The sequence below is a fragment of the Schistocerca nitens genome, chromosome 4 (assembly GCF_023898315.1).
Source record: "Schistocerca nitens isolate TAMUIC-IGC-003100 chromosome 4, iqSchNite1.1, whole genome shotgun sequence".
Taxonomy (NCBI): domain Eukaryota; kingdom Metazoa; phylum Arthropoda; class Insecta; order Orthoptera; family Acrididae; genus Schistocerca; species Schistocerca nitens.
The window spans coordinates 712,112,146-712,136,405 of record NC_064617.1 but is presented as its reverse complement, the minus strand read 5'-3'; the positions used below and the strand labels follow the sequence as shown (position 1 = coordinate 712,136,405).

Below are 24,260 nucleotides of genomic sequence, written 5' to 3'. Positions count from 1 at the left end.
TCCTGATGCATAGAAACATGGTACGGGTGCAATCGATGTTGATGTAGCATTCTCAACACCGACGTTTTTGAGATTCCCGATTCTCGCGCAATTTGTCTGCTACTGATGTGCGGATTAGCAGCGACAGCAGCTGAAACACGTACTTGGGCATCATCATTTGTTGCAGGTCGTGGCTGACGTTTCACATGTGGCTGAACACTTCCTGTTTCCTTAAATAACGTAACTATTCGGCGAACGGTCCGGACACTTGGGTGATGTCGTCCAGGATACCGAGCAGCATACATAGCACAGGCCCGTTGGGCATTTTGAACGCAATAGCCATACATCAACGCGATATCGACCTATTCCGCAATTCGTAAACGGTCCATTTTAACACGGGTAATGTATCACGAAGCAAATACCGTCCGCACTGGCGGAATGTTACGTGATACCACGTACTTATACGTTTGTGACTATTACAGAGCTATCTATCACAAAGCGAAAAAAGTGGTCCAACTAAAACATTCATATTTCTTTACGTACTACACAAATATGTAATAAAAATGGGGGTTCCTAGTTTAAGAAAAAACGCAGTTGATATCCGTTTCACCTATGGCAGCGCCATCTAGCGGGCCAGCCGTAGCGCCATCTGGTTTTCCCATTCAAGCTAGACAAGTTTCGTTCTTTGTAGTTTTTTTCGTTTGATGCTTATTTCGTGAGATGTTTTGGCCCGGTCAATATCAATGGACCACCCTGTATACTGTCCGTTCTGTACTGAAATGTTTGTTCTCTTTCTGTAGTGTTGGCAGTTGTCATACTATTCTTTGGATATAGAATATAAGTCATGTGGTAAGAATACCGTCACATCTAAATGTGATGAATAGTGAGAGCAGGCGAGATAACACACAGACGTCTCACAGGAATGAAAACAGCCAATAAACGGGTGTGAACTACATTACAACAAAGGAATTCAAGAGTCAAAACTTCCAAAACGAAACGCAACTCCAAAAACGTTAAAAACAAATGTTTTGACAGAGCACAAAGAAACTGCTTTATGTGAAATTGTTGCGTTCATTTGTTGCAGCTCAAAATCGCCCAACATGAATCCCATCAAACATTTATGGGACATAATCTAGAGGTCAGTTCGCGCGCAAAATCCTGCACCGGCAACACTTTCGCAGTTATGGATGGCTATGGCTCAATATTTCTTCCAACGAGTTCTTGAGTCCACGCCACGTGGAGTTGCTGCTCTAATCCAGGCAGAAGGAGGTCCGACATGATATTATGAGGTATTCCATGACTTTTCTCACCTCAGTGCATATTATTCCATTCTACCACAGTCACAACACTCAAGGGGATGGTCCAGTCCGACTTGTCGAAACGTACCCTGGAAATTTTTCAACAGGGTGAATGAACCGAAAAAAAGGCACTGTGAAAAGTTTAGCTGCTAAGGCGCGCAGCAAGCATTTAAAAAAAAGCCAAAAATTGCCAAAATTCGCCAGGTGGCTGGAGAGTTGTACATCCCTACCATAGTTATAACAGACAGGGCATTCGCAACACTGAGGGGACACATCTGTGACTGACGGAACATCGGTAAGCAGATAAAACAGCACAACGCGATTGTAATTTGTAAAGAGAATTTCATTTTCCGTTGATAGCTTCGTTGACATAGTCGTTCACAGTTACTATTAGCTCAATTAGCAACTCATTTAATATCTGTAATAATTAGCAGCTGCTTCTGCGTTATTGCTAAGTGTTGACAAAGGAGATGAAACTGAATTAATTGGATTTGTATTTTCTTCGTATGTGCTTGCCAATAGCATCTGTATTTCTGCAGGTTCCAGAGTTTCACAGTAATGTGGAATCCGGTTAATGTTTTCAACTTTTTGGCCTGGTCAGAACATGAAGAACATGGTACGCAGTGCCGGCCGGTGTGGCCGTGCGGTTCTAGGCGCTTCAGTCTGGAACCGCGTGACCGCTACGGTCGCAGGTTCGAATCCTGCCTCGGGCATGGATGTGTGTGATGTCCTTAGGTTAGTTAGGTTTAAGTAGTTCTAAGTTCTGGGGGACTGATGACCACAGATGTTAAGTCCCATAGTGCTCAGAGCCAGCCATGGTACGCAGTCTGAATCACCTACTTCTGCTGAAGACCTACTTATGTGTTGTTTGCTAATTAATTTCTTGGACAGTCATTCAAATGATGTCGGTATTTCTTTAGAAAATGTGGAAACATTGAAGAAACAGGAAATGACTCTGGCAATTCTGTGAACTGTGGCTCAGATGATGATTGTAGTTCTAATTAAATACAGTACCTTCCTAGTGCAAAAAAAAAAAAAAAAAAAAAAAAAAGAAGTTCAGTAATAGCCTCCGGTGACAAAGAAAACGCTGTAAATTTTTTGATTAAACGAACGAGGAAGAAAACAAAACGGGTTTCGTTTCGTAACATCTGAACGTGAATTGTATAAATGGAAGAAAGACTTACACGAAGTACGAAATACGCATCAAAATGAAACTCGTAGAAGTGTGACAGAAAAATTATTCCAAAAATTTAGAACTTCTCGTGAGAGTCAGTGCTCCGTTACCGAGGGAGATCTCCGAGACTGGACCATCTGAATTGCGTTTGACTGACTTCCAGGCTTCTTCGGCCTGTTTAAACAGAGTCAGGAAATTATACGGAAAAGGGAGTGGTAAAATGACGAAATTTACTTCAATAAAACGTGCAGAAGTGATGTCAAAAATGGTTCAAATGGCTCTGAGCACTATGTGACTTAACATCTGAGGTCATCAGTCCCCTAGAACTTAGAACTACTTAAACCTAACCAACCTAAGGACATCACACACATCCATGCCCGAGGCAGGACTCGAACCTGCGACCGTAGCGGTAGCGTGGTTCCAGACTGAAGCGCCTAGAACCGCTCAGCCACTCCGGCCGGCAGATGTGATGTCATTAATAGGTAATACTACAGAGAAATTTGTTGCTGAGGTGAAGTAAAACCTCTTGTTGCCCCCTAAAATACTGTGTTTAAAGCCAATCAATCACGTTTCGTGCAAGAACTGCGTGGAAACCGCACTTTATCATTTCGAGCGAAAAAAGACTGTGGCGCTTGTGCAGTCGATGAATACTATGACACATTCGTGTACAACAATGCCAGTGATAATCGTCTGTGGATTATTGTTTCGGCAGCTGTATATCTGTCTTCAAGCAACTTTACGACCAAAAATTTAAAATTTGACTGTCGAATTGTAAAAACCTAGTATTCGACGCAGCAAAATCAGAAAAAGATGGGAGAGAATAATGTCCAACATTACAACCAAAAGGTCTTCTTACCAATTGCGGAACCGACCACTGTGACCGAGCGGTTCTAGGCGATTCAGTCGAAATATGTGCTGCTGCTACGGTCGCAGGCTCGAATCCTGCCCCGGACATGAATGTGTGTTGTCCTTAGGTTAGTTCGGTTTAAGTAGTTCTAAGTCTAGGGGACTGATGACCTCAGATGTTAAGTCCCGCCGGCCGGGGTGGCCGAGCGGTTCTAGGCGCTAGAGTCTGGTACCGCGCGACCGCTACGGCCGCAGGTTCGAATCCTACCTCGGGTATGGATGTGTGTGATGTCCTTAGGTTAGTTAGGTTTAAGTAGTTCTAAGTTCTAGGGGACTGACGACCACAGCAGTTAAGTCCCATAGTGCTCAGAGCCATTTGAACCATTTGTTAAATTCCATAGTGCTTAGAGCCATTTGATTTGAACAAACTGCAGAAAAATTTACTGTTTTTGTTGGGCTGTTGGCCTGGTCAGAACATCCGTGTTTAGGAAGACGATCAAAATTCTGTTAATATAATTAGGATTCCACCCGTAACTAATTCTGTGATTCAGCCTCTCAATAAACCAGTACTACACTTCACATTTTTGTTATTGCTGTATGGTCCGAACAAGACACAAGAAATCTTTTAACTCATTTGTGTGACTTTGTTATTAATTTGTTGGAGTGTTGGTAGAACCTTCGTTCACCTAACCTGTTACTTTCACGAACTCACCTACCGTAACAACAGTAGCAGCTCGACCTCCTGGACAGGAGGATTTACAAAAGTGATGACTACAGCGAATAACCAAGGAAACGTTTCATTGTTAGTAAAACATACTGTATTCAAAAATTATCATAAGAACTGTGCTACAGGAATTGTTTTAAAATATTTCATAGCACAAAGTTAAAGTCACCTGTAAGATCATACACTACCCCGATTTTCTCACCTCTGCCAGTCACTTGTGTAATAATTACATCTGCAACAGTTTATGGACTGCAGGTTATTCAAAAAAATAATGACCTGAGACATTTTTGATTCGGTTTAAGTGCTTAAAATTTGCGTGGTTGCACTTTGGACTTCGCGCCATATTCTCTGCGTCTGCTTATACGCCAAATCGCGCGCTAGGCATGAAGGGCTGCTCAAATTGCTTTTAAAAGTGGTTCTTCGCGCGACAAAATTGAGTAACTGTAACATAAAAAAATACTTGCAGTGCTCTTTAGCAACAAAAATTTTGACATCGCATTTCTTTCGGTGTATTCTTCCTGTGTGAAAACTTTCAGGGTATGTTTCGATATGTCGGAGTGGACCATTCCTTTGTCAGTGTGCCTGACAGAAAGACACTAGCGTCCCTAACGGCGACAGAACGACCCGTGAGATTTATGTTTGTTTTTAATTTAAAAAAAATGGTTCAAATGGCTCTGAGCACTAAGGGACTTAACTTCTGAGGTCATCAGTCCCCTAGAACTTAGAACTACTTAAACCTAACTAACCTAAGGACATCACACACACCCACGCCCGAGGCAGGATTCGAACCTGCGACCGTAGCGGTCGCTCGGTTCCAGGCAGTAGCGCCTAGAACAGCTCGGCCTCCCCTGTTTTTAATTGCGTTTCTAAGTAACGAAAGAAGTAGCTATTGTATTTTTGCGTTCAAAACACCAGAAAATTATGAAGAGCCATAAACGATCGTGAAATAAATGTAAGAAGAGCCAAATCTCTCCGTTTCAGTGACATAAACTACAACTGACTCATGAAGAAATACTTTCGAATATTTGTATAATTGCAGTTTACTCTGCTGAATGCGAGAGCTTGTAAACACAGTAGTTCACTTATGAAAAGCATATATAAGAATTTTTAACATATTGCAGCCCCGTCAGCAACTGTGATAGACTAATATATTGAAAAATCCGAATCAGTTGCGAAAATTTCCTGGTATCTAGGTACCATGCTTAAAATCGCAAAAATTAGTATGGCAATTTCATTTATTAACTAGTGTAAACGCCGGGGCTGGACTTCAGTTAAGTAGTTTTAATTCGACATGGTACCACGGTACTCTAGGTTTTAATTTTTAATGTTGACTGTGCCTTACTCTGGCATTTTATAATAATTTTATGCTTCTGAAGAAGGCAAGGTACAGGGACACAGTACTAGAAGTGGCTAAAGAATGTCTTGGAACAGTAGTGTGTAAAAGTAGGATGAAGCAAACAGCTTGGTGGAATGACACAGTCAAGGCAGCCTGTAAAAGGAAAAAGGAGGCGTATCAAAAATGGCTACATACTAGAACTCAGGTAGACAGAGAAAGTTATGTTGAAGAAAGAAACAAATCCAAACAGATAATTGCAGCATCCAAGAAGAATTCTTGGGACGACTTTGGAAACAGGTTGGAGACTATGGGTCAAGCTGCTGGAAAACCATTCTGGAGTGTAATTAGCAGTCTTCGAAAGGGAGGTAAGAAAGAAATGACAAGTATTTTGGACAGGTCAGGAAAACTGCTGGTGAATCCTGTTGATGCCTTGGGCAGATGGAGGGAATATTTTGAAGAGCTGCTCAATGCAGGTGAAAATACGATCAGTAATGTTTCAGATTTCGATGTACAATGGGATAGGAATGATGATGGAAATAGGATCACATTTGAGGAAGTGGAGAAAATGGTCAATAGATTGCAGTGCAATAAAGCGGCTGGGGTGGATGAAATTAAGTCGGAACTCATCAAATACAGTGGAATGTCAGGTCTTAAATGGCTACACAGGATAATAAAATGGCCTGGGAGTCGGGAGAGGTTCCATCAGACTGGACAAAAGCAGTAATCACACCAATCTTTAAACATGGAAACAGAAAAGATTGTAACAACTACAGAGGTATCTCTTTAATCAGCGTTGCGGGTAAAATCTTCTCAGGTATTGTTGAAAGGAAAGTGCGAGTATTAGTTGAGGACCAATTGGATGAAAATCAGTGTGGGTTTAGGCCTCTTAGAGGTTGTCAGGACCAGATCTTTAGCTTACGGCAAATAATGGAGAAGTGTTATGAGTGGAACAGGGAATTGTATCTATGCTTTATAGATCTAGAAAAGGCATATGACCGGGTTCCTAGGAGGAAGTTATTGTCTGTTCTACGAGATTATGGAATAGGAGGGAAACTTTTGCAAGCAATTAAAGGTCTTTACATGGATAGTCAGGCAGCAGTTAGAGTTGACGGTAAATTGAGTTCATGGTTCAGAGTAGTTTCAGGGGTAAGACAAGGCTGCAACCTGTCTCCACTGTTGTTCATATTATTTATGGATCATATGTTGAAAAATATAGACTGGCTGGGTAAGATTAAGATTTGTGAACACAAAATAAGCAGTCTTGCATATGCGGATGACTTAGTTGTGATGGCAGATTCGATTGAAAGTTTGCAAAGTAATATTTCAGAGCTAGATCAGAAATGTAAGGACTATGGTATGAAGATTAGCATCTCCAAAACGAAAGTAATGTCAGTGGGAAAGAAATATAAACGGATTGAGTGCCAAATAGGAGGAACAAAGTTAGAACAGGTGGACGGTTTCAAGTACTTAGGATGCATATTCTCACAGGATGGCAACATAGTGAAAGAACTGGAAGCGAGGTGTAGCAAAGCTAATGCAGTGAGCGCTCAGCTACGATCTACTCTCTTCTGCAAGAAGGAAGTCAGTACCAAGACTGAGTTATCTGTGCACCGTTCAATCTTTCGACCAACTTTGTTGTATGGGAGCAAAAGCTGGGTGGATTCAGGTTACCTTATCAACAAGGTTGAGGTTACGGATATGAAAGTAGCTAGGATGATTGCAGGTACTAGTAGATGGGAACAATGGCAGGAGGGTGTCCACAATGAGGAAATCAAAGAAAAACTGGGAATGAACTCTATAGATGTAGCAGTCAGGGCGAACAGGCTTAGATGGTGGGGTCATGTTACACGCATGGGAGAAGCAAGGTTACCCAAGAGACTCATGGATTCAGCAGTAGAGGGTAGGAGGAGTCGGGGCAGACCGAGGAGAAGGTACCTGGATTCGGTTAAGAATGATTTTGAAGTAATAGGTTTAACATCAGAAGAGGCACCAACGTTAGCACTGAATAGGGGATCATGGAGGAACTGTATAAGAGGGGCTATGCTCCAGACTGAACGCTGAAAGGCATAATTCAGTCTTAAATGATGATGATGATGATGATTCTGAAGAAGGCTAGGTTATTCTAGCCGAAACCTGGGTAAAGACCAGAAATTTTTCGCAGCTGAGGCGGATTTTTCAATATAAAAGCATATATTTCTTTAGCGGACTGTTCTTATTATGAGGGGCAGTTTTTTTGACACCTAATAATTTTGTATGGAGTCTAATGTTTCGTAAATTCTTACTTTCAAATACAGGAATATTTTTGTTAATGGAATTACTTTTTCTTCGATAGACGATTGTATTGATGATTCGTGTCATTTGTGGCTCAGACGTAGTAACAATTGCAGAGTTGGTTTCATCTGTGTTCTGAAACAGTTTTATTGCTTTAGACGCTTGACACTGAGGTGACAACAGTCATGGGACACCTCCTAACATTGTGTCGGACCTCCTTTTGCCCGGCATAGTGCAACAACTGCTCGTGGCATTGACTCAAGAAGTCGTTGGAAGAAATATTGAGCCATAGCCGTCCATAACTGCGAAAGTGTTGCCGGTGCAGGATTTTGTGAACGAACTGACCTCTCGATTACGTTGCATAAATTTTCGACGGAATTTACGTCGGGCGTTCTGGGTGCCCGAATCATTCGCTCGAACTGTCGATAATGTTCTTTAAGCCAATTGCGAACATCTGTGGTCTGGTGACACGGCCCATTGTCATCCACAAAAATTCCGTCGTTATTTGGGAAAATGAAGTCCACGAACGGCTGCATATGCCCTCCATGTCGCGGAAAATAACCATTTCCAGTCAATATTCGGTTAATTTGGAACAAATGACCCAGTCCATTCCCTGTAATCACAGCCCTCACCATTATGGAGCCACCACCAGCTTGCACAGTGCCTTGTTGGGCTTGTGTGGCTTCGTGGGGTGTGCGTCACACTCAAACCCTACCAACAGCTCTTAACCTACTGAAATCGGGACTTATCTGATCAGGCCACGGTTTTCCAGTCGTCTAGGATACAACCGATATGATCACAAGCCCAAGAGAGTTACTGCAGGCGATGTCGTGCTGTTAGCAAAGGCACTCGCCTTGTTCGTCTGCTGCCATAGCCCATTAAAGCCAAATCTCACCGCATTGTCCTAACGGATACGTTCGTCGTACGCCCCGCATTGATTTCTGCTGTTATTTCACGCATGTCGCTTGTCTGTTAGCACTGACAACTCTATGCAAACGCCGCTGCCCTCGTTCGTTAAGTGAAAGCCGTCGCCACTGTGTTGTCTGTGGTGAGAGGAGATAGCTGCAATATGATATTCTTGACACTCTCTTGAACTGTGGATCCCGGAATAGTTAATTCCCTAACGATTTCCGAAACGGAGTGGCTCAAATGGTTCAAATGGCTCTAAGCACTATGGGACTTAACATCTGAAGTCATCAGTCCCCGAGACTTAGAACATCTTAAAGCTAACTAACCTAAGGACATCACACACATCCATGCCCGAGGCAGGATTCGAACCTGCGACCGTAGCAGCAGCGCGGTTCCGGACTGAAGCGCCTAGAACAGCTCGGCCACAACGGCCGGCTTAGAAACGGAGTGTCCCATGCGTCTAGATCCAACTACCATTCCGCATTCGAAGTCCGTGAATTCCCGTCGCGTGTCCATAATCTAGTCGGGAACCTTATGAGATGAATCACCTGAGAAGAAATGACAGCTCCGACAATGAACTGACCTTTTATACCTTGTGTATGCGATACTACCGCCACGTGTATATGTGCCTATCAGTATAGCATGAATTTTTGTCGCCTCCGTGTATTATCATGTGTGTATGGTTTTTACTCCACTACAAGCGTTTTGGCTTATTTGAGAGGCGGCCAAGATTTCGTCTCGCGGGCCGTGCCCGGACCCGAGTGCCAAAGTGCTCAGCCTGGCTGGCATGGTTCCCCCACCGCCACGCCGCACTTTCCGTGCCCGAGGAGGGGAAGAGGGCGCATTTAAAAGGCAGTGCAGTCGCACTGCATGCGACTTTTTTTATATTTCACATTTCGCAACAAGATAGGTCACAAAAAACAAATTTTCAGTGTTATTTAATTACTTTTGATGTGCCGAAGACATAGTGTTTATTTGGTACGAACTGTCGGCATATGAACTGACACACAAAATTTCCCAGAGTTTCGCACTCAATTTGCACGTAATCGTGACTTATTGAGTTTTGTAATAGAAAAAAAGGTCTTTCACACAAATATGTTGATCGCAATACTGTAGCACTTTTGTAACCTCATTATGCAGACTACCTGAGGAAAGCGATGTAGCCGTCCTGGACAGTTCTGCTGTAAAAATATTTGTCATTAAAACTGGAATTATCTTTCAGGTCAGTCGGTTACATTTGCTTGCGCACAGGGGCACATTCAATTGAAATGGCAAACGGTCTCTAAAACAGCTTGAAAACAGATGCAAGACTACAGTGTCCTCAAAATCTTTATAAAACTATCCTTGTAATTCTTTCAAGGCCACAATGATTTCTTCAAACCTTGTATTTCTTTAACGCCAGTGAAGTTAGGGAACTGAAATGCCTTTGTCAGAACGTGTCCTTTGTACAACACGATTTTCCTTTTAAATGCACCCCTATAAAATCAGAGAAAAGTTACCTTGCAATGTTTATTGTGGGCAGTGTGCTGGCAAGCCCACTTAAAATGCGAAGTGTGTTATCCATTCCGGATGTTTTAATTATCGTTTCTGCACTCCTTTTTCCTTTATGAACTCAAAAATAGCGAGTTTTAGATCGAAAAATCGTTTCAGTCCCTTGACGTAACAAATGTACTTTGCAGTAATACATGAAGTCTCCTTACTCTTCGTTCCACTGAAAACTGTTAGAAATGACAATGGAATAATGCTTGCAACTTCAGAAATTTTGCTGTTAGTATCACCAATTTCTGCACGTGCTCCATACCAGCAAATGTAGCACGAAGTACTTTTTGATGTGCAGAACAATGAGTCCCGACTGTCGATCGGTGTAATTTTTGGCTCTTTCATTTCCATCTAAATCCTCAAATTCTTTCTGCGTGGTACTGCAACGTCTTTTCATAGCAAATATGCAGTACCCGCCCATTATGCGGATTGAGAAATCTCACCCCTCTCTTCTATCATTCCCATTCATTTTAAAGGATTGTGACGATGTCACTTCTTCTTAGTTCCTGTCGTTACCTCTGGAACTTAGGGCCGTGAGGAAATTCGTCCCCCAGGTACGATTTCTAGCAAGTCTCTTCAGTTCACTCTGGGTTTTTCCCATCCTCTGCAGCTTCTCTCTCGATCGTCCTTTTCCACGTCTGTTTGGGACGACCACGTTTTCTATCACCTTGAGGGTTCCAATCCAATGCCATCCTTTCAACAGCTCCATCTGGTTTCCTCATTATATGCCCAATCCAGTTCCATTTTCTTTCTTTGATTTGTATATTGATTGGTTGCTGATTTGTCTCCCTCCAAAGATCTTCATTTGTCATTATATCTGGCCATCTCACATTTAAAATACGCCGGAGACAGCGGCTAATAAAAACTTGGAGCTGGTTTTTGATGTGGTTAGTCACCTTCCAAGTTTCGCAACCATACAACATAACAGCCTTCACATTGCTTTTGAAAAGCCGGAGTTTGGTCTTCTTTGAGATGTTCCTATCTCTCCTGACAGGGTACAGTTGTACAAATTCACCATTTACTTTGCGGATGCGACTACGGACGTCCTCCTCAGCGCCTCCTGTAGTCGTGACTATACTTCCGAGACAGAGGAAAGATTGGACCTCTTCTACGTCCTCTCCATTAATGGCCAGCCTATTCGTGATGGTCGAATTTATCCGCATTTCTTTGGTTTTGCGAACATTTAGCTTGAGGCCTGCAACTTCCGCCTGTCTCTGTAACCTGGCCAGTTTCTCTTCGATGTCTCGATGTCGTTGTGCCATTAAGCAAATGTCGTCTGCGAAATGTAGATCTTCGAGCCTGTCCCGCATCCCCTCTCTTCCGTCCCCCCATCACTCTCTTCATCACATGGTCCAACTCCAAAAGAAATAATGTTGGCGAAAGAATACACCTTTGTCATACTCCTGAATTAACCCGGAAAGGCTCTGTTAATTCTCCATTATGTAGTACTTGGCATTCATAGTCTTCATACATTTCTTTGATGATATTAATAATCTTCGTTGGAATGCCATATTTTGCAAGAGTATCCCACATGACTCTTCGACTGACAAGAGTCGAAAACCTTTTCAAAGTCAATGAAGGTAAGGGAGAGGGTGCGTTGCCACTCCACACTTCGTTCCAGAATAATTCTAAGAGTATAGATAAGGTCCACATAGCTTCGATGTCTTATAAAACCCGCCTGCTCTCTCCTCAGTTGTGCTTCAACAGAATCCTTAATGCGGTTTGAAATGACCCTCGAAAGTACCTTACTCGGTACTGACACTAGGGTAATGCCCCGCCAGTTGTTGCAGTTAGTAACATCTCCTTTTTTTTGTATTTTCACAATAATACCTCGTTTCCAATCTCTTGGCAGTTTCTCCTCTCTCCATATCTTCTCTAAGAGGGTGTGCAATAACTCGACAGTGGTGTCCAAGTCTGTTTTCGGCATCTCAGATGTTATATTATCTGGTCCTAGTGCCTTCCCATTCTTGGTCTGCTTCAGTGATCGTAGTCCCAGCATTGGTGTAAATGCACCCACGAAAGCAGAAATTCTCGGATAGCACTGAAGCAGTTTTGACACTAGACTGCTTCTTTTTGTGCCAACAGCCACTGGAACGTTGTCCACACCACGAACAAACAGCGATGGGTAAACAGCGATGATACGACGATTCTTCCGAACTCAGAATTTTACCAACCGAAACATGCCGCACTGCAAAACTAATTGAAACGTCGCGCTGTTCCGAGTACTTCCGACAAGGACCGAGTAAAGCCGAGTGACAGGACGGGGCTTGGCCCGCACATGCTGCACGCGTGAAGTTCGGCACGCCGTGGTCGGCGCTGGCTTATTTAGTAAGTTAACCATAGAGCACTAAAAGGGGGAAAATGTTACATTGCTACCAAACCATCGTAAATTTTACTACTCCAAATTTTGTCCAAAGGAAGTCTTCATTTGTAGGATACGCACAAGTTAATTACAATTATTAGATCTCCAATAAGTACAAAATGTTTTGTTCTGTGCCCTATAATAACAATTTTACTGCTCAGAATGTTATTGGAAAAGAAGTCATAATTTATATTATGTACTAGTACAAGTTATTACAGTATAATTATTATAACTCAGAGAATACCGTATTCTACACGAAAAAGGAGTATATTCTTCTGCTTTAGACAATATTATAATCTACGCGAGATCTAGCTGTGTTCTGCACAAATTGCTTTTGAGCAGTGGTTAAAAATGTTGTCGTTCTTCACTTGCTTAGACAGAATGAGGTAGTTGTAGGTTCTGTTGCTGCTACGAAGGAGACATTCCCCAAGCAATTCACCTAACATCTTAGTGTCAAAATCAAACTCAGCTCCATCCATATTGTGCTAACTTCAGTAGCAAAAGGCGAGCTTAGCACTGAGGGGCCTTGTGATATAAAGTAATACTATTCTAACCTTGATTCTTGATATTTCACCTAAGATGCCACAGCAAGATAAATTTTAAGCAAAAAACCAAATATGCCTACTATTAGAAAACAGACACACTATTTGTAAACATTCATAATATTTACAAGAGCATCAGTGTCAGCAAACTGCTGGGGACAGGCAATGAATAATACAGCCATTGTTAACAACAATGTTTGCCATAAATGTACTCAACAGCATGTGTCACTCATGTGCCCAGACTGGCGGGATCTGCGGTGAGGTACCAACTATAATCATAATTTTACGAGGGTTTAGTAATCTAGGGTTTACTAATGTAGGTATTGTGTTCCAAAAACGTTTCGCACTTGTCACATTCACTGATTTGTTTGGAAGTGTAACGATCAAAAATTCGCTTTTTTGTGTAGATATACGACGTCTTTCTGCAGAAGCTGAGGTTTTCCGCTTTCGATAGGTGGAGATCCTATACGTAGCCTTCAAAATGGCGTCTGTAATGGAGGTGCGTTCCAAGCAAAGAGCTCTCATTAACTTACTTTCGGCGGAAAATCAGAGCATCGCTTATATTCATAGGCGCCTGGAGAATGATTACAGAAACCAGACTGTGAACTGAAGCATGATGGACTGTTGAGTGAGGCGTGTCTCATCATCGCAACAAGGTCGCGCAAACCTCTCCGAGTTCCTACGTGCCGGCCGGTCGCACCCAAGTGTGACTTCTGCAGCGTGCCCGTCGTCGCAAGAATGCAAACAAACTTCACATTCTCCATGACAACACAAGACCTCATGCAAGTCTGCGCACCCGTGTGGAGCTCACAAAACTTCACTGTACTGTTCTTCCTCATCAGCCCTACAGCTCAGATCTCGTACATTGCGACTTCCACTCGTTTGGCACAATGAAGGATGCAATCCGCAGGAAGCAGTACGTGCATGATGGGTACGTTACTGAAGCTCCGGCGTCGACCAGTAGACTGGTACCACGCGGGCATACAGGCAGTCGCATTGAGCGGAGGTGAGGTTGAAAAACGGGATTTTGTAGGAACAGGGTCCTCGTACTAGAGAAGCTACGCCAACGGCGACCGAAGAAAGTTTTGTGCTGTTTTAGAAAGCAGTTTGTAAGCGACGCAGGCCTGGCTCTCGTGCGTCCGGCAGACTTGTGATGCTACAACGCAGTCCTTGCTATGAACTTTTTCGCTTACTTAAATGTGGTGCTACAGAAGAATGCTGAAGATAAGGTGGGTAGATCACGTAACTAATGAGGAGGTATTGAATAGGATTGGAGAGAAGAGAAGTTTGTGGCACAACTTGACTAGAAGAAGGGATCGGTTGGTAGGACATGTTTTGAGGCATCAAGGGATTACAAATTTAGCATTGGAGGGCAGCGTGGAGGGTAAAAATCGTAGAGGGAGACCAAGAGATCAATACACTAAGCAGATTCAGAACGATGTAGGTTGCAGTAGGTACTGGGAGATGAAGAAGCTTGCACAGGATAGAGTAGCATGGAGAGCTGCATCAAACCAGTCTCAGGACTGAAGACCACAACAACAACAAACAACACATGAAACTGTTTGTATACGATGTATTGTCTAGTGTAAATATGTATTGTAAATACCATGTTTAAAATAGGTAATATTTAACACTGGCAAGTCAGGGCATATTTAGTTAAAGTCAGAGAGATTGTTTTGTCGTGTCGGGCAGTAGTAGCAGTGACGCCGTGCTCGGAGTAAGACGTACAGTCGAGTGCTGCTATTCCTAGCTGTGTTACATCTACCGGCTAGTGTGTGGATCTAAGTACGACGGGAAAGTAATGGTCGGCATATCTGGAAGCATAGCCGGGCAAGTTGTTATGGATTAATGGGCATAGTGCTGCAGAAACGAGGGCTTAAATGTGAAGCGCACTGTGGGCCCAAGTCGCAACAGTAAAAGCCCGCTGCCACATTGTGTCGCCGCCGTGGACTTCCGTCGATCCACCGACAACGAGGGAAGTAAGATCTACGTAATTTTCGCAGGATAAAATTTGGATGGCTTGCCAGTGACTGTGCTTTTCTCTGAAGTTGAACAATTAATACCAAGCACTTTATAATCGAAGTGTTGCAGTTACATTCCACCCGACAATATCACCAAGTAGGTTCCTTCCAATCCTCACCTTATTGAACCAAGTGTGTCACGCCATTATCAAGAGAAAATATGTTAATTATCAAATTATTTGCATAGACGCTGAAGAGTAAATTTCAGACTGTTTTGAACGATTGGTTATCGTAGTTAATTGTTGCACTTAATAAGCTTACGCCAACCGTAGTAACTTCATAATAAACTGAAGTAATAAATTTGATTATTAAGATTTATTTCAATGCATATTCAGCTGAAGTTAGTTCAAGGATATTCATGAATCTATAAAGCTTATTCCACCTGACAATCGCCCAATTAATGAATTATTATCATTCAAAACATAGTTAATCAATTATTGGCAACATATTTCATTACCAGTAGATTAAACTGTGCAAAGTATGTAATTTTAAACACAGAACGACAGTCCATTATTCAAAATCTCGATAGATAATTATCTATGTTGTCTGCATTGCACTTAGCTGACGAATTATGAACAAAATAACTATCAAAATACTTATTGAAAGTTAACCATTAATGTTTAAGTGTAGTTGGATTGTTATGACATTATTTTATATGACTACTGAGACTGACACAGCACTTACGTAAAAGTTCCCGTTCCACCTGCTGCGCTACAAACAGGTAAACTTTATTTTTGACACAATTATTCACGTACTTAACAGTACTATCGCTCATCAGCTGAGCTGGCGACCGATTTTTTAATTACTTTTACAACTTAATCATTTCTTTCGGCAAAATTACCGCTGGCAAAATATATTTCCAAATTAATTCCATTATTTCATTTACCGATCGTTATTGAATGAAATTACTCAATCAATAACGATCAAGTTATAACGTCTCCTGTTTCCCGCGGAATAATCATTATTTACTTCGGATTCGGATGCCTTATCCCGACACGGGTCAAAATTCATAATTCACGGGCATTGTTAACTTGTAACTTCGCAATCCCGGGAAGCAGGGGGGGGGGGGGGTTATAGACTGACCTTGACGTGGTAGACCCAGAGTGGCGTCTCGGTGCCCCCTGAGAAGCCCAACTCGCCGCCGAAGACGTAGAGCGAGTCGCGGTGCGCCACGGCCGTGTGCTCCTGCAGGCACGGCGGGCATTCCCCGCGCGGGCTCAGCTGCGTCCACCGGCCCTCTGCTGCACACCACACACACAGACAAAACTCATAATGCTGGCCATCAAAACTGAGACATTAGAGAGGATAACAAACTACCAAATTTTATTTATTGTTCATATACAGTATTCTAGGAAGAAGACGAGCTTAAATCTGTAGGTGATATGCTAAGGGGGACATATGAGAAAATACATGACTGTATATACAGGGTGGTCCATTGATCGTGACCGGACACAATATCTCATGAAATAAGCGTCAAACGAAAAAACTACAAAGTACAAAACTTGTCTAGCTTGAAGGAGGAAACCAGATGGCACTATGGTTCCCCCGCTAGATGGCGCTGCCGTAGGTCAAACGGATATCAACTGCGTTTTTTTTAAAATAGGAACTCCCATTTTTTGTTACATATTCGTGTAGTACGTAAAGAAATATGAATGTTTTAGTTGGACCACTTTTTTCGCTTTGTGATGGATGGCGCTGTAATAGTGACAAACATATGGCTCATAATTTTAGACGAACAGTTGGTAACAGGTAGGTTTTTTTAAATTAAACTACAGAACGTAGGTACGTTTGAACATTTTATTTCGGTTGTTCCAATGTGATACATGTACCTTTGTGAACTTATCATTTCTGAGAACGCATGCTGTTACAGCGTGATTACCTTTAAATAACACATTAATGCAATAAATGCTCAAAATGATGTCCGTCAACCTCAATGCATTTGGCAATACGTGTAACGACATTCCTCTCAACAGCGAGTAGTTCGCCTTGCATAATGTTCGCACATGCATTGACAATGCACTGATGCATGTTGTCAGGTGTTGTCAGTGGATCACGATAGCAAATATCCTTCAACTTTCCCCACAGAAAGAAATCCGGGGACGTCAGATCCGGTGAACGTGCGGACCATGGTATGGTGCTTCGACGACCAATCCACCTCTCATGAAATATGCTATTCAATACCGCTTCAACCGCACGCGAGCTATGTGCTGGACATCCATCATGTTGGAAAAACATCGCCATTCTGTCATGCAGTGAAACATCTTGTAGTAACATCGGTAGAACATTACGTAGGAAATCAGCATAAACTGCACTATTTAGATTGCCATCGATAAAACGGGGGCCAATTATCCTTCCTCCCATAATGCCACCCCATACATTAAACCGCCAAGGTCGCTGATGTTCCACTTGTCGCAGCCATTGTGGATTTTCCGTTGCCCAATAGTGTATATTATGCCGGTTTACTTTACCACTGTTAGTGAATGACGCTTCGTCGCTAAATAGAATGCGTGCAAAAAACCTGTTATCGTCCCGTAATTTCTCTTGTGCCCAGTGGCAGAACTGTACATGTCGTTCAAAGTCGTCGCCATGCAATTCCTGGTGCATAGAAACATGGTACGGGTGCAATCGATGTTGATGTAGCATTCTCAACACCGACGTTTTTGAGATTCCCTATTCTCGCGCAGTTTGTCTGCTACTGATGTTCAGATTAGCCGCAGCAGCAGCTAAAACACCTACTTGGGCATCATCATTTGTTGCAGGTCGTGGTTGACGTTTCACATGTGGCTGAACACCTCCTGTTTCCTTAAATAACGTAACTATTCGCCGAACGGTCCGGACACATGGATGATGTCGTCCAGGATACCGAGCAGCATACATAGCACACGCCCGTTGGGCATTTTGATCACAATAGCCATACATCAACACGATATCGACCTTTTCCGCAATTGGTAAACGGTCCATTTTAACATGGGTAATGTATCACGAAGCAAATACCGTCCGCACTGGCGGAATGTTACGTGATACCACGTACTTATACGTTTGTGACTATTACAGCGCCCTCTATCACAAAGCGAAAAAAGTGGTACAACTAAAACATTCATATTTCTTTACGTACTACACGAATATGTAATAAAAATGGCTGTCCCTATATAAAAAAAATAGGCAGTTGATATCCGTTTCACCTATGGCAGCGCCATCTAGCGGGCCAACCATAGCGCTATCTGGTTTCCCCCTTCAAGCTAGACGAGTTTCGTTCTTTGTAGTTTTTTCGTTTGATGCTTATTTCGTGAGATATTTGGCCCGGTCACTATCAATGGACCACCCTGTATATAACGTAATGTAGCTTTCCCTGTTTGAGAGAAAACTGAATCAAATTTTGTGCGTGTTGTCATTATTTTATTGGCCATAATCTGGATTATTTTTTCAATTTTTTGTCAAATTATTTGGTCACGACGTTGCTGGATACTTTTAGAACACATACTATCACATGAGGAACATTTTCTCAAATTTTGCTTTACTTTTCGCTTTCAAAACGTGGTAAGCTATTCTTAGTAATTAGATAAACAAATCTGTGGACCAGTTTCTTAGTATCAGTGTTAGAACTCTCGAATAATTTTTAAAAATTTATATGTGTGATACGTAGCAACTTTTATTTCACAAGAGTTTAAATAAATTTGACAATAACGCACTTTCAAACTTTTGTACCACAGGAAGTTGTGTTTGAGTTTGTACAAAGTTTGCAGCAAATTTGGCCTTTCAAATGTTCAAATGGCTCTGAGCATTATTGGACTTCACATCTAAGGTCATCAGTCCCCTAGAACTTAGAACTACTTAAACCTAACTAACCTAAGGACATCACACACATCCATGTCCGACGCAGGATTCGAACCTGCACCCGTAGCGGTCGCGCGGTTCCAGACTGAAGCGCCGGCATTTGGCCTTTTTGTCTGCAGTGGTTAAACGGACAGTGTTCCTTATACACTTAAAATTTAAAGTTGCGGCAAATGCAGTAAAAATATTGTACTGGCATTTATGACAGATAGGCATCTAAATGTTGGTCACAACCACACATATGGTCTTTCTGGTCTCCATGTAGCTCTTTATTCATGTAGCTTTTCTCTTCTAGTCTGACAATTCTGACGTGCCCCTTTGGCAATATCCCTTACTGGCATTTCAGAACTAGTAATACGCACATCATCTGTCTTCTTCAATAGGTTTTCAGTGAAGCGATATGCATCAAATCCTAGTCTCATAAGAGTCCCGATTCTTCCAGTCTTACCAACACTGAACACGAGAAAAGCATCATATGAGCAAATTTAAACAACAGCAGATGAGCAAAATATTTTCTTTGGGCGTCTCTTCTAAATGTGGTTATTAAAGTTTTCGTTCAGGTTTTGCTCTCCATCGTGTGTGCGTTTCTTTAACAAATCGTAATTAATCGCACGGTAAACGGGTTCACAGCCTACTATCCTATACAGCTGTCTTCTCTGATGGCAGAAAATAATTAAATACCGCAAACAAGGACAGGGTCGCGTAGAAGAGTGTCATGACACTGCGTATGGTTGAAACTGCATTTCTTTTATATCATTTGCAGCATGAACTATATTCTGAAAATTAGACACAATGTTTGTAACATGCTACGGAGCTATTTGGTGGCAAAGAATTTCAACATCTATGACCAGTTTTAGATACGTTCCTCCCTAAGGCTACAAGGTGTAAAATTTAGTACACAGTTCTGTCACGTCTGGTAACAATAATGATTTTAACCTGTGTGGACAATGAGTCGAACAGAGTTTGGATGAAAGATACAAGTACGCCATTGAATGTTACTCCATTCCAGATTTCTTCAATAGTGTTGGTTTTCCGTGCCACTCTCTCGACAAATAATGATCAGATGTAATCTCTCACGATGTCTCTTGCTACCGCAATATAAAATTCACGTTGGAATATGAAAAACAGGATTAGTTATTTTTCCTCGAGGTGTTTGTTAGGAACGGACGGATCCCGGGGTCACAGCGTGTATAGAAAATCTACGTACGCTGACCGCTATCACCTCATCTCGCAGCATCACCAACCGCCAGAAATAAATTCATTGCTAAAGACTGTGATCCATAGAACTCTTTACACCTTTAGACAAGGAGAGTCTCGCCGAAGAATGTCGGCACACCTACGAATACTGTTACGAAGTGATGGATACTCAGCTGAGCAAACTGAACAGGCGATGCAGCCAAATTTAAGAACGCCTGAGAAAGAGGCTGAGACTAAGACCGATGAAGGGGAGCCAAAAATGTATCTACTTTATGCTGGCCCAATATGCGTAATAAACGGTAGATTTCTACGGAAACATGGCAGTGTATTTCGCTCCCTTTAACTAAAATGTAAAGCATACTTTATAATATTAAAGGCGATGTAGGCCTCCGAAATCCGAGTGTTTATCGCATTCCATGCGAATGCGACATTCTTACGTGGGGCAGACTATCAGAGCACTTGAGGACGGATGCAAGAAACATCAGCTACACACCTGACTAAAACAACCTAGCAAACCAGCTGTCTCTGAACACTGCCTCATGAAATGAAGTGAAATACGATGAGACCAGTATCGTGGTGCAAACGCCAAGTTTGTGGGACAGCATAAGTAAGGAACCCATGGTAATAAAGATGTCAGGAAACCTATTAACAGGGATGGAAGTTTCAGGTTAGATAACACTTGTAGTCCGGCACTTGATTGATTAAAATCTTGCCGTTTATCACGTTCACCAGAACTAGAAAACGGTGAGAGAATTTGCATTTCGCTGATTACCAGTGCGAGGTCTGAAAAACAAAAGAGCATCAAAGGGCGCAGTTGTGTCGAGAATCGAAATCGGCTATAAATAGCGGCGTGAGAATAACAATAGTTCATATTCTGATTGGAGTCCAGGCAGCGAGTACAAGTAATGGTAGAACCCGCAGCGCATGGAGAGACGGGTGCACCTGCCGTCGAAATATTCTGCATGAAATGGAAACAACTCGGCAGCACAGCCGTGGGCGTTATTTAAATGAACAGACTTCAGTGGGCGAGAGGTCTGGAGAACGAGCTGGCCAAGGCAACAGCCGAAGACCTTCTGCATCGAAGCAGGTCAGAACAGAACGGGCAGCATGACATCTCGTGTTAGCATTTCACGCAGGCCACGAAGGGAGGTCACAGGCACCTGCGTTTACATAGCAGAAATGTATTGCATATTGTCCAAAAGACTGGCTTTACGAACCAGAGGTGAGGGTCTGTGAACCTAATGACTACAATAAAATCATGCCATGTAAAGAGCCAGTACAATGATGAGGAATGCCGCCTGGCAATGTTCATTCTCTTTGGAGCCTCTACAGACGGATACTCCCGCCTGGGGTCTGCAGAACATGGTGCCACTCCTGTGTCCAGTGTTGTTGGGCGCCCAACTTTCGGGACACATCTCTCTGTTGCCGCGTGAAGGACAGCTGCACCTTGTATGTAGCTAGTTACATTTCCGTCAACCAGCCCGTTTGCTAACTCAAAGTGCGTGTAGTGGCTAGATGATCCTGCACGGCTGACGGAACATTGATATGTACTCTCGAGCGCTAGATGTGTGGCCCTATTGAGACCCTGTGTGGAACCCACTGACTCCATATTCGCATGGCAGTCATTGACCCCAACCAATGTGATCAGCAATACCGTAGTCTGATAAACCACAGTCTGAGACCACGATCCTGCCACTGCAGAATTCCTTTACGTGCTGGTTGACATATCCCCTTCTTGAATGAGGTATAGCCAGATCTCATAATCATTCAAATGTGATTTTTGAATAAGAAGACCGTTGTGTAATCTTTGCTGCTTACATACAAAAAGTAGATGACAGAACTATCTACTTTATGAGCACCCTCAGGACGATATGAGTCTTGGTGGATCAGTGATTAAATGACAGACTACCAATCCAAAATTCTGCGGTTTGATCCCTAGTTGCTTCTTTTAGCTCTGGCTCGGTATGCCAGCTCGAAAATCGGAGGAAGGCACAAGCATACCACCTCGAATAGAACCATGCCCACTAAAGCACGGAGGTGTTTAAACCAATCTTCGGTTGGTGCCAGCTTTACCTTCTACATTAAGATGACGGGCACACCTCAAAAAACGAACGTACGGCATTTAGATTTAGAGCTTCTATCTTAACGGAATTGTAACTTCAATCTACAGAACCATTTACATTTAGAATTCTTCTTATTGGGCAGCTGCAACTGAGTGAGTCCATTTTGTAAAATGAAGAAACTGCTCAACAATTGCTTAATCCACAGATTGACGGAGCCTTACCATATGTCGACTTTAGGATCACCTTAAATGGCGGCAAGGTGGAGTTTGACATCTGCAGAAAAGATTCTATTACTGATTTAGTTCTGAATTCAGTGGGTGCTGATAACCTTGCCGTTGAACATCTAAACACCCTCAAAAAACATGAACTGAATGTAGCATCGAATCACCCTTTTAAATATAAAACTGCTACCCTCCGGTCCTTCCTGAACAGATAAAATACGTCCAGAAAGAAATTTCCACTCTGCAGCGGAGTGTGCGCCGATACGAAACTTCCTGGCAGATTAAAACTGTGTGCCAGGACCGAGACTCGAGCTCGGGACGTTTGCCTCTTGCAGCCAAGTGCTCTACCGACCCGCGAGAGGCAAACGTCACGAGATCGAGTATCGGCCCGGCACACAGTTTTAATCTGCCAGGAAGTTAGATAAAATATATAACCACGCGTAATGGGTACCCAGGATTTATAATTGAGAAACTGAATAAACGAACACTAGGGGAGCATGGAAGGGAATCGTTCTGAAGCCAGCAAAGAAAAAGAAAGAGAACAAGTTTTGTGATATTCCTTATCATCGATACGTATCAGAAAGGAGTGGAATGAAAATGATGTAAGCCAACATAGCTCTGGCGTGTTCTTTTCACTAATTCTGGCTGCAGTTTGACGTAAAAAACGAAAACAATGGTGCTTCGACTTTCTAAAATATGTATAAAATGCAGATTCCTCTTCTTCGATCTCCTTGTACAGTGTATGAAATTCCCCTTCTGTACCACGTAATGGCATTTTCCGGACCCACACTCGTTTTTTGCGTTGTTTTGTACTTCTGTCTTCCTTCTCTAGTAAACAAACTATCCCTGCAAGCTGCAAACCATTTGAGTCCAATAAATGCCATCTTCATACAAATGTCGACTCCAGCGTCCACGTATACAAGCAACCGCGTTGTGTATGTGAACTTCACGCGTAAAAACTGTTGAAAATCCTCCTGCGAAGATCACAGTCCCCGCGGAAAAAAAAGGGTTGAGGACATCCAGGCGAGTAGATACCACGTGACCCGAATTGACTTGACGGGCCGTGACGTTACGACAGTGTGATGGTGGCGTGAGTGACGGTGGCGTGACGACCAGAGCGAATTGGCCTTAAGCTGATCGGTATGCCTGTGTTCTGGTCGGTAGTAATGTGTTGGACACCATGCCTTCCCAACGCTTTCTATGTCTTACAAAATTCATGATACGGCTTGACGTTGTCGTTCAAATGACGGAAAGGCACGATGTCGAATTCAATTTCCTATTTTTGTAATATCCATACAGAGCTCACAATTTATTCTGGGTGGCGGTTCTTATGGCGTTGCAGTACGTAGTGACTGCAACATACTAGTAACTTCATTCTTAGGGAAGCTGAACGGAAATGAACGGGGTGCAACACGTCTGTGTCCCTCTACCAGAAATTCGCTTTTCCGTCTACCTTCGTGTTCAGAATTTCTTCGACGGCCGGTAACAGAGCTAAATAGACATTTTACGCTTATCCATTCTCGTAAACGAACTATGCGATTTGACCACCAGACATAGTTGAAAATTGCTGCAGGAAAGCGCTGCGGTTGCAAATCACGCTGAGGATCATGTTCTGTATGGATATACTAATGCGTTTCTGAGCGTGCGCCAACTGTGCTGGCGACCATGTTTGAGGTGCTTGACGGGGAGAAACCGCTTCTACGTGGGGACAGCATTATGGGGACTTGGAAGGTGCGATGTTAACAGATGGTGACACGTGCACAGGGGGGGGGAGGGGGAGGGGGAGGGGGTGGGGGGATGGGATGCAGAGGGTCGGAAACTTCTGGAGAGAAGTGCTATTACGTGAATAACAAGTAACGCTCGGAAGGGCGGACCGCCCTTTGCTGAGGCCCCTGTGCTCCAGAGCGCTATCAGGGGCGTTTCATCTCCTTCAGTTTCATCTACATC

The 24,260-nt window shown here is 42.9% G+C and overlaps 1 protein-coding gene across 1 annotated transcript in view; it reads right to left on the bottom strand.

Annotated features, from left to right (window-relative positions):
• LOC126252759 (uncharacterized) overlaps window positions 1–24,260 on the bottom strand; it is a 358,940-nt gene that overhangs the window by 30,250 nt on the left and 304,430 nt on the right. The window contains exon 3 of the mRNA XM_049953681.1: window positions 16,085–16,242. Coding sequence (XP_049809638.1) covers window positions 16,085–16,242 — 158 coding nt within the window. The remainder of the gene's footprint in view (window positions 1–16,084; window positions 16,243–24,260) is intronic.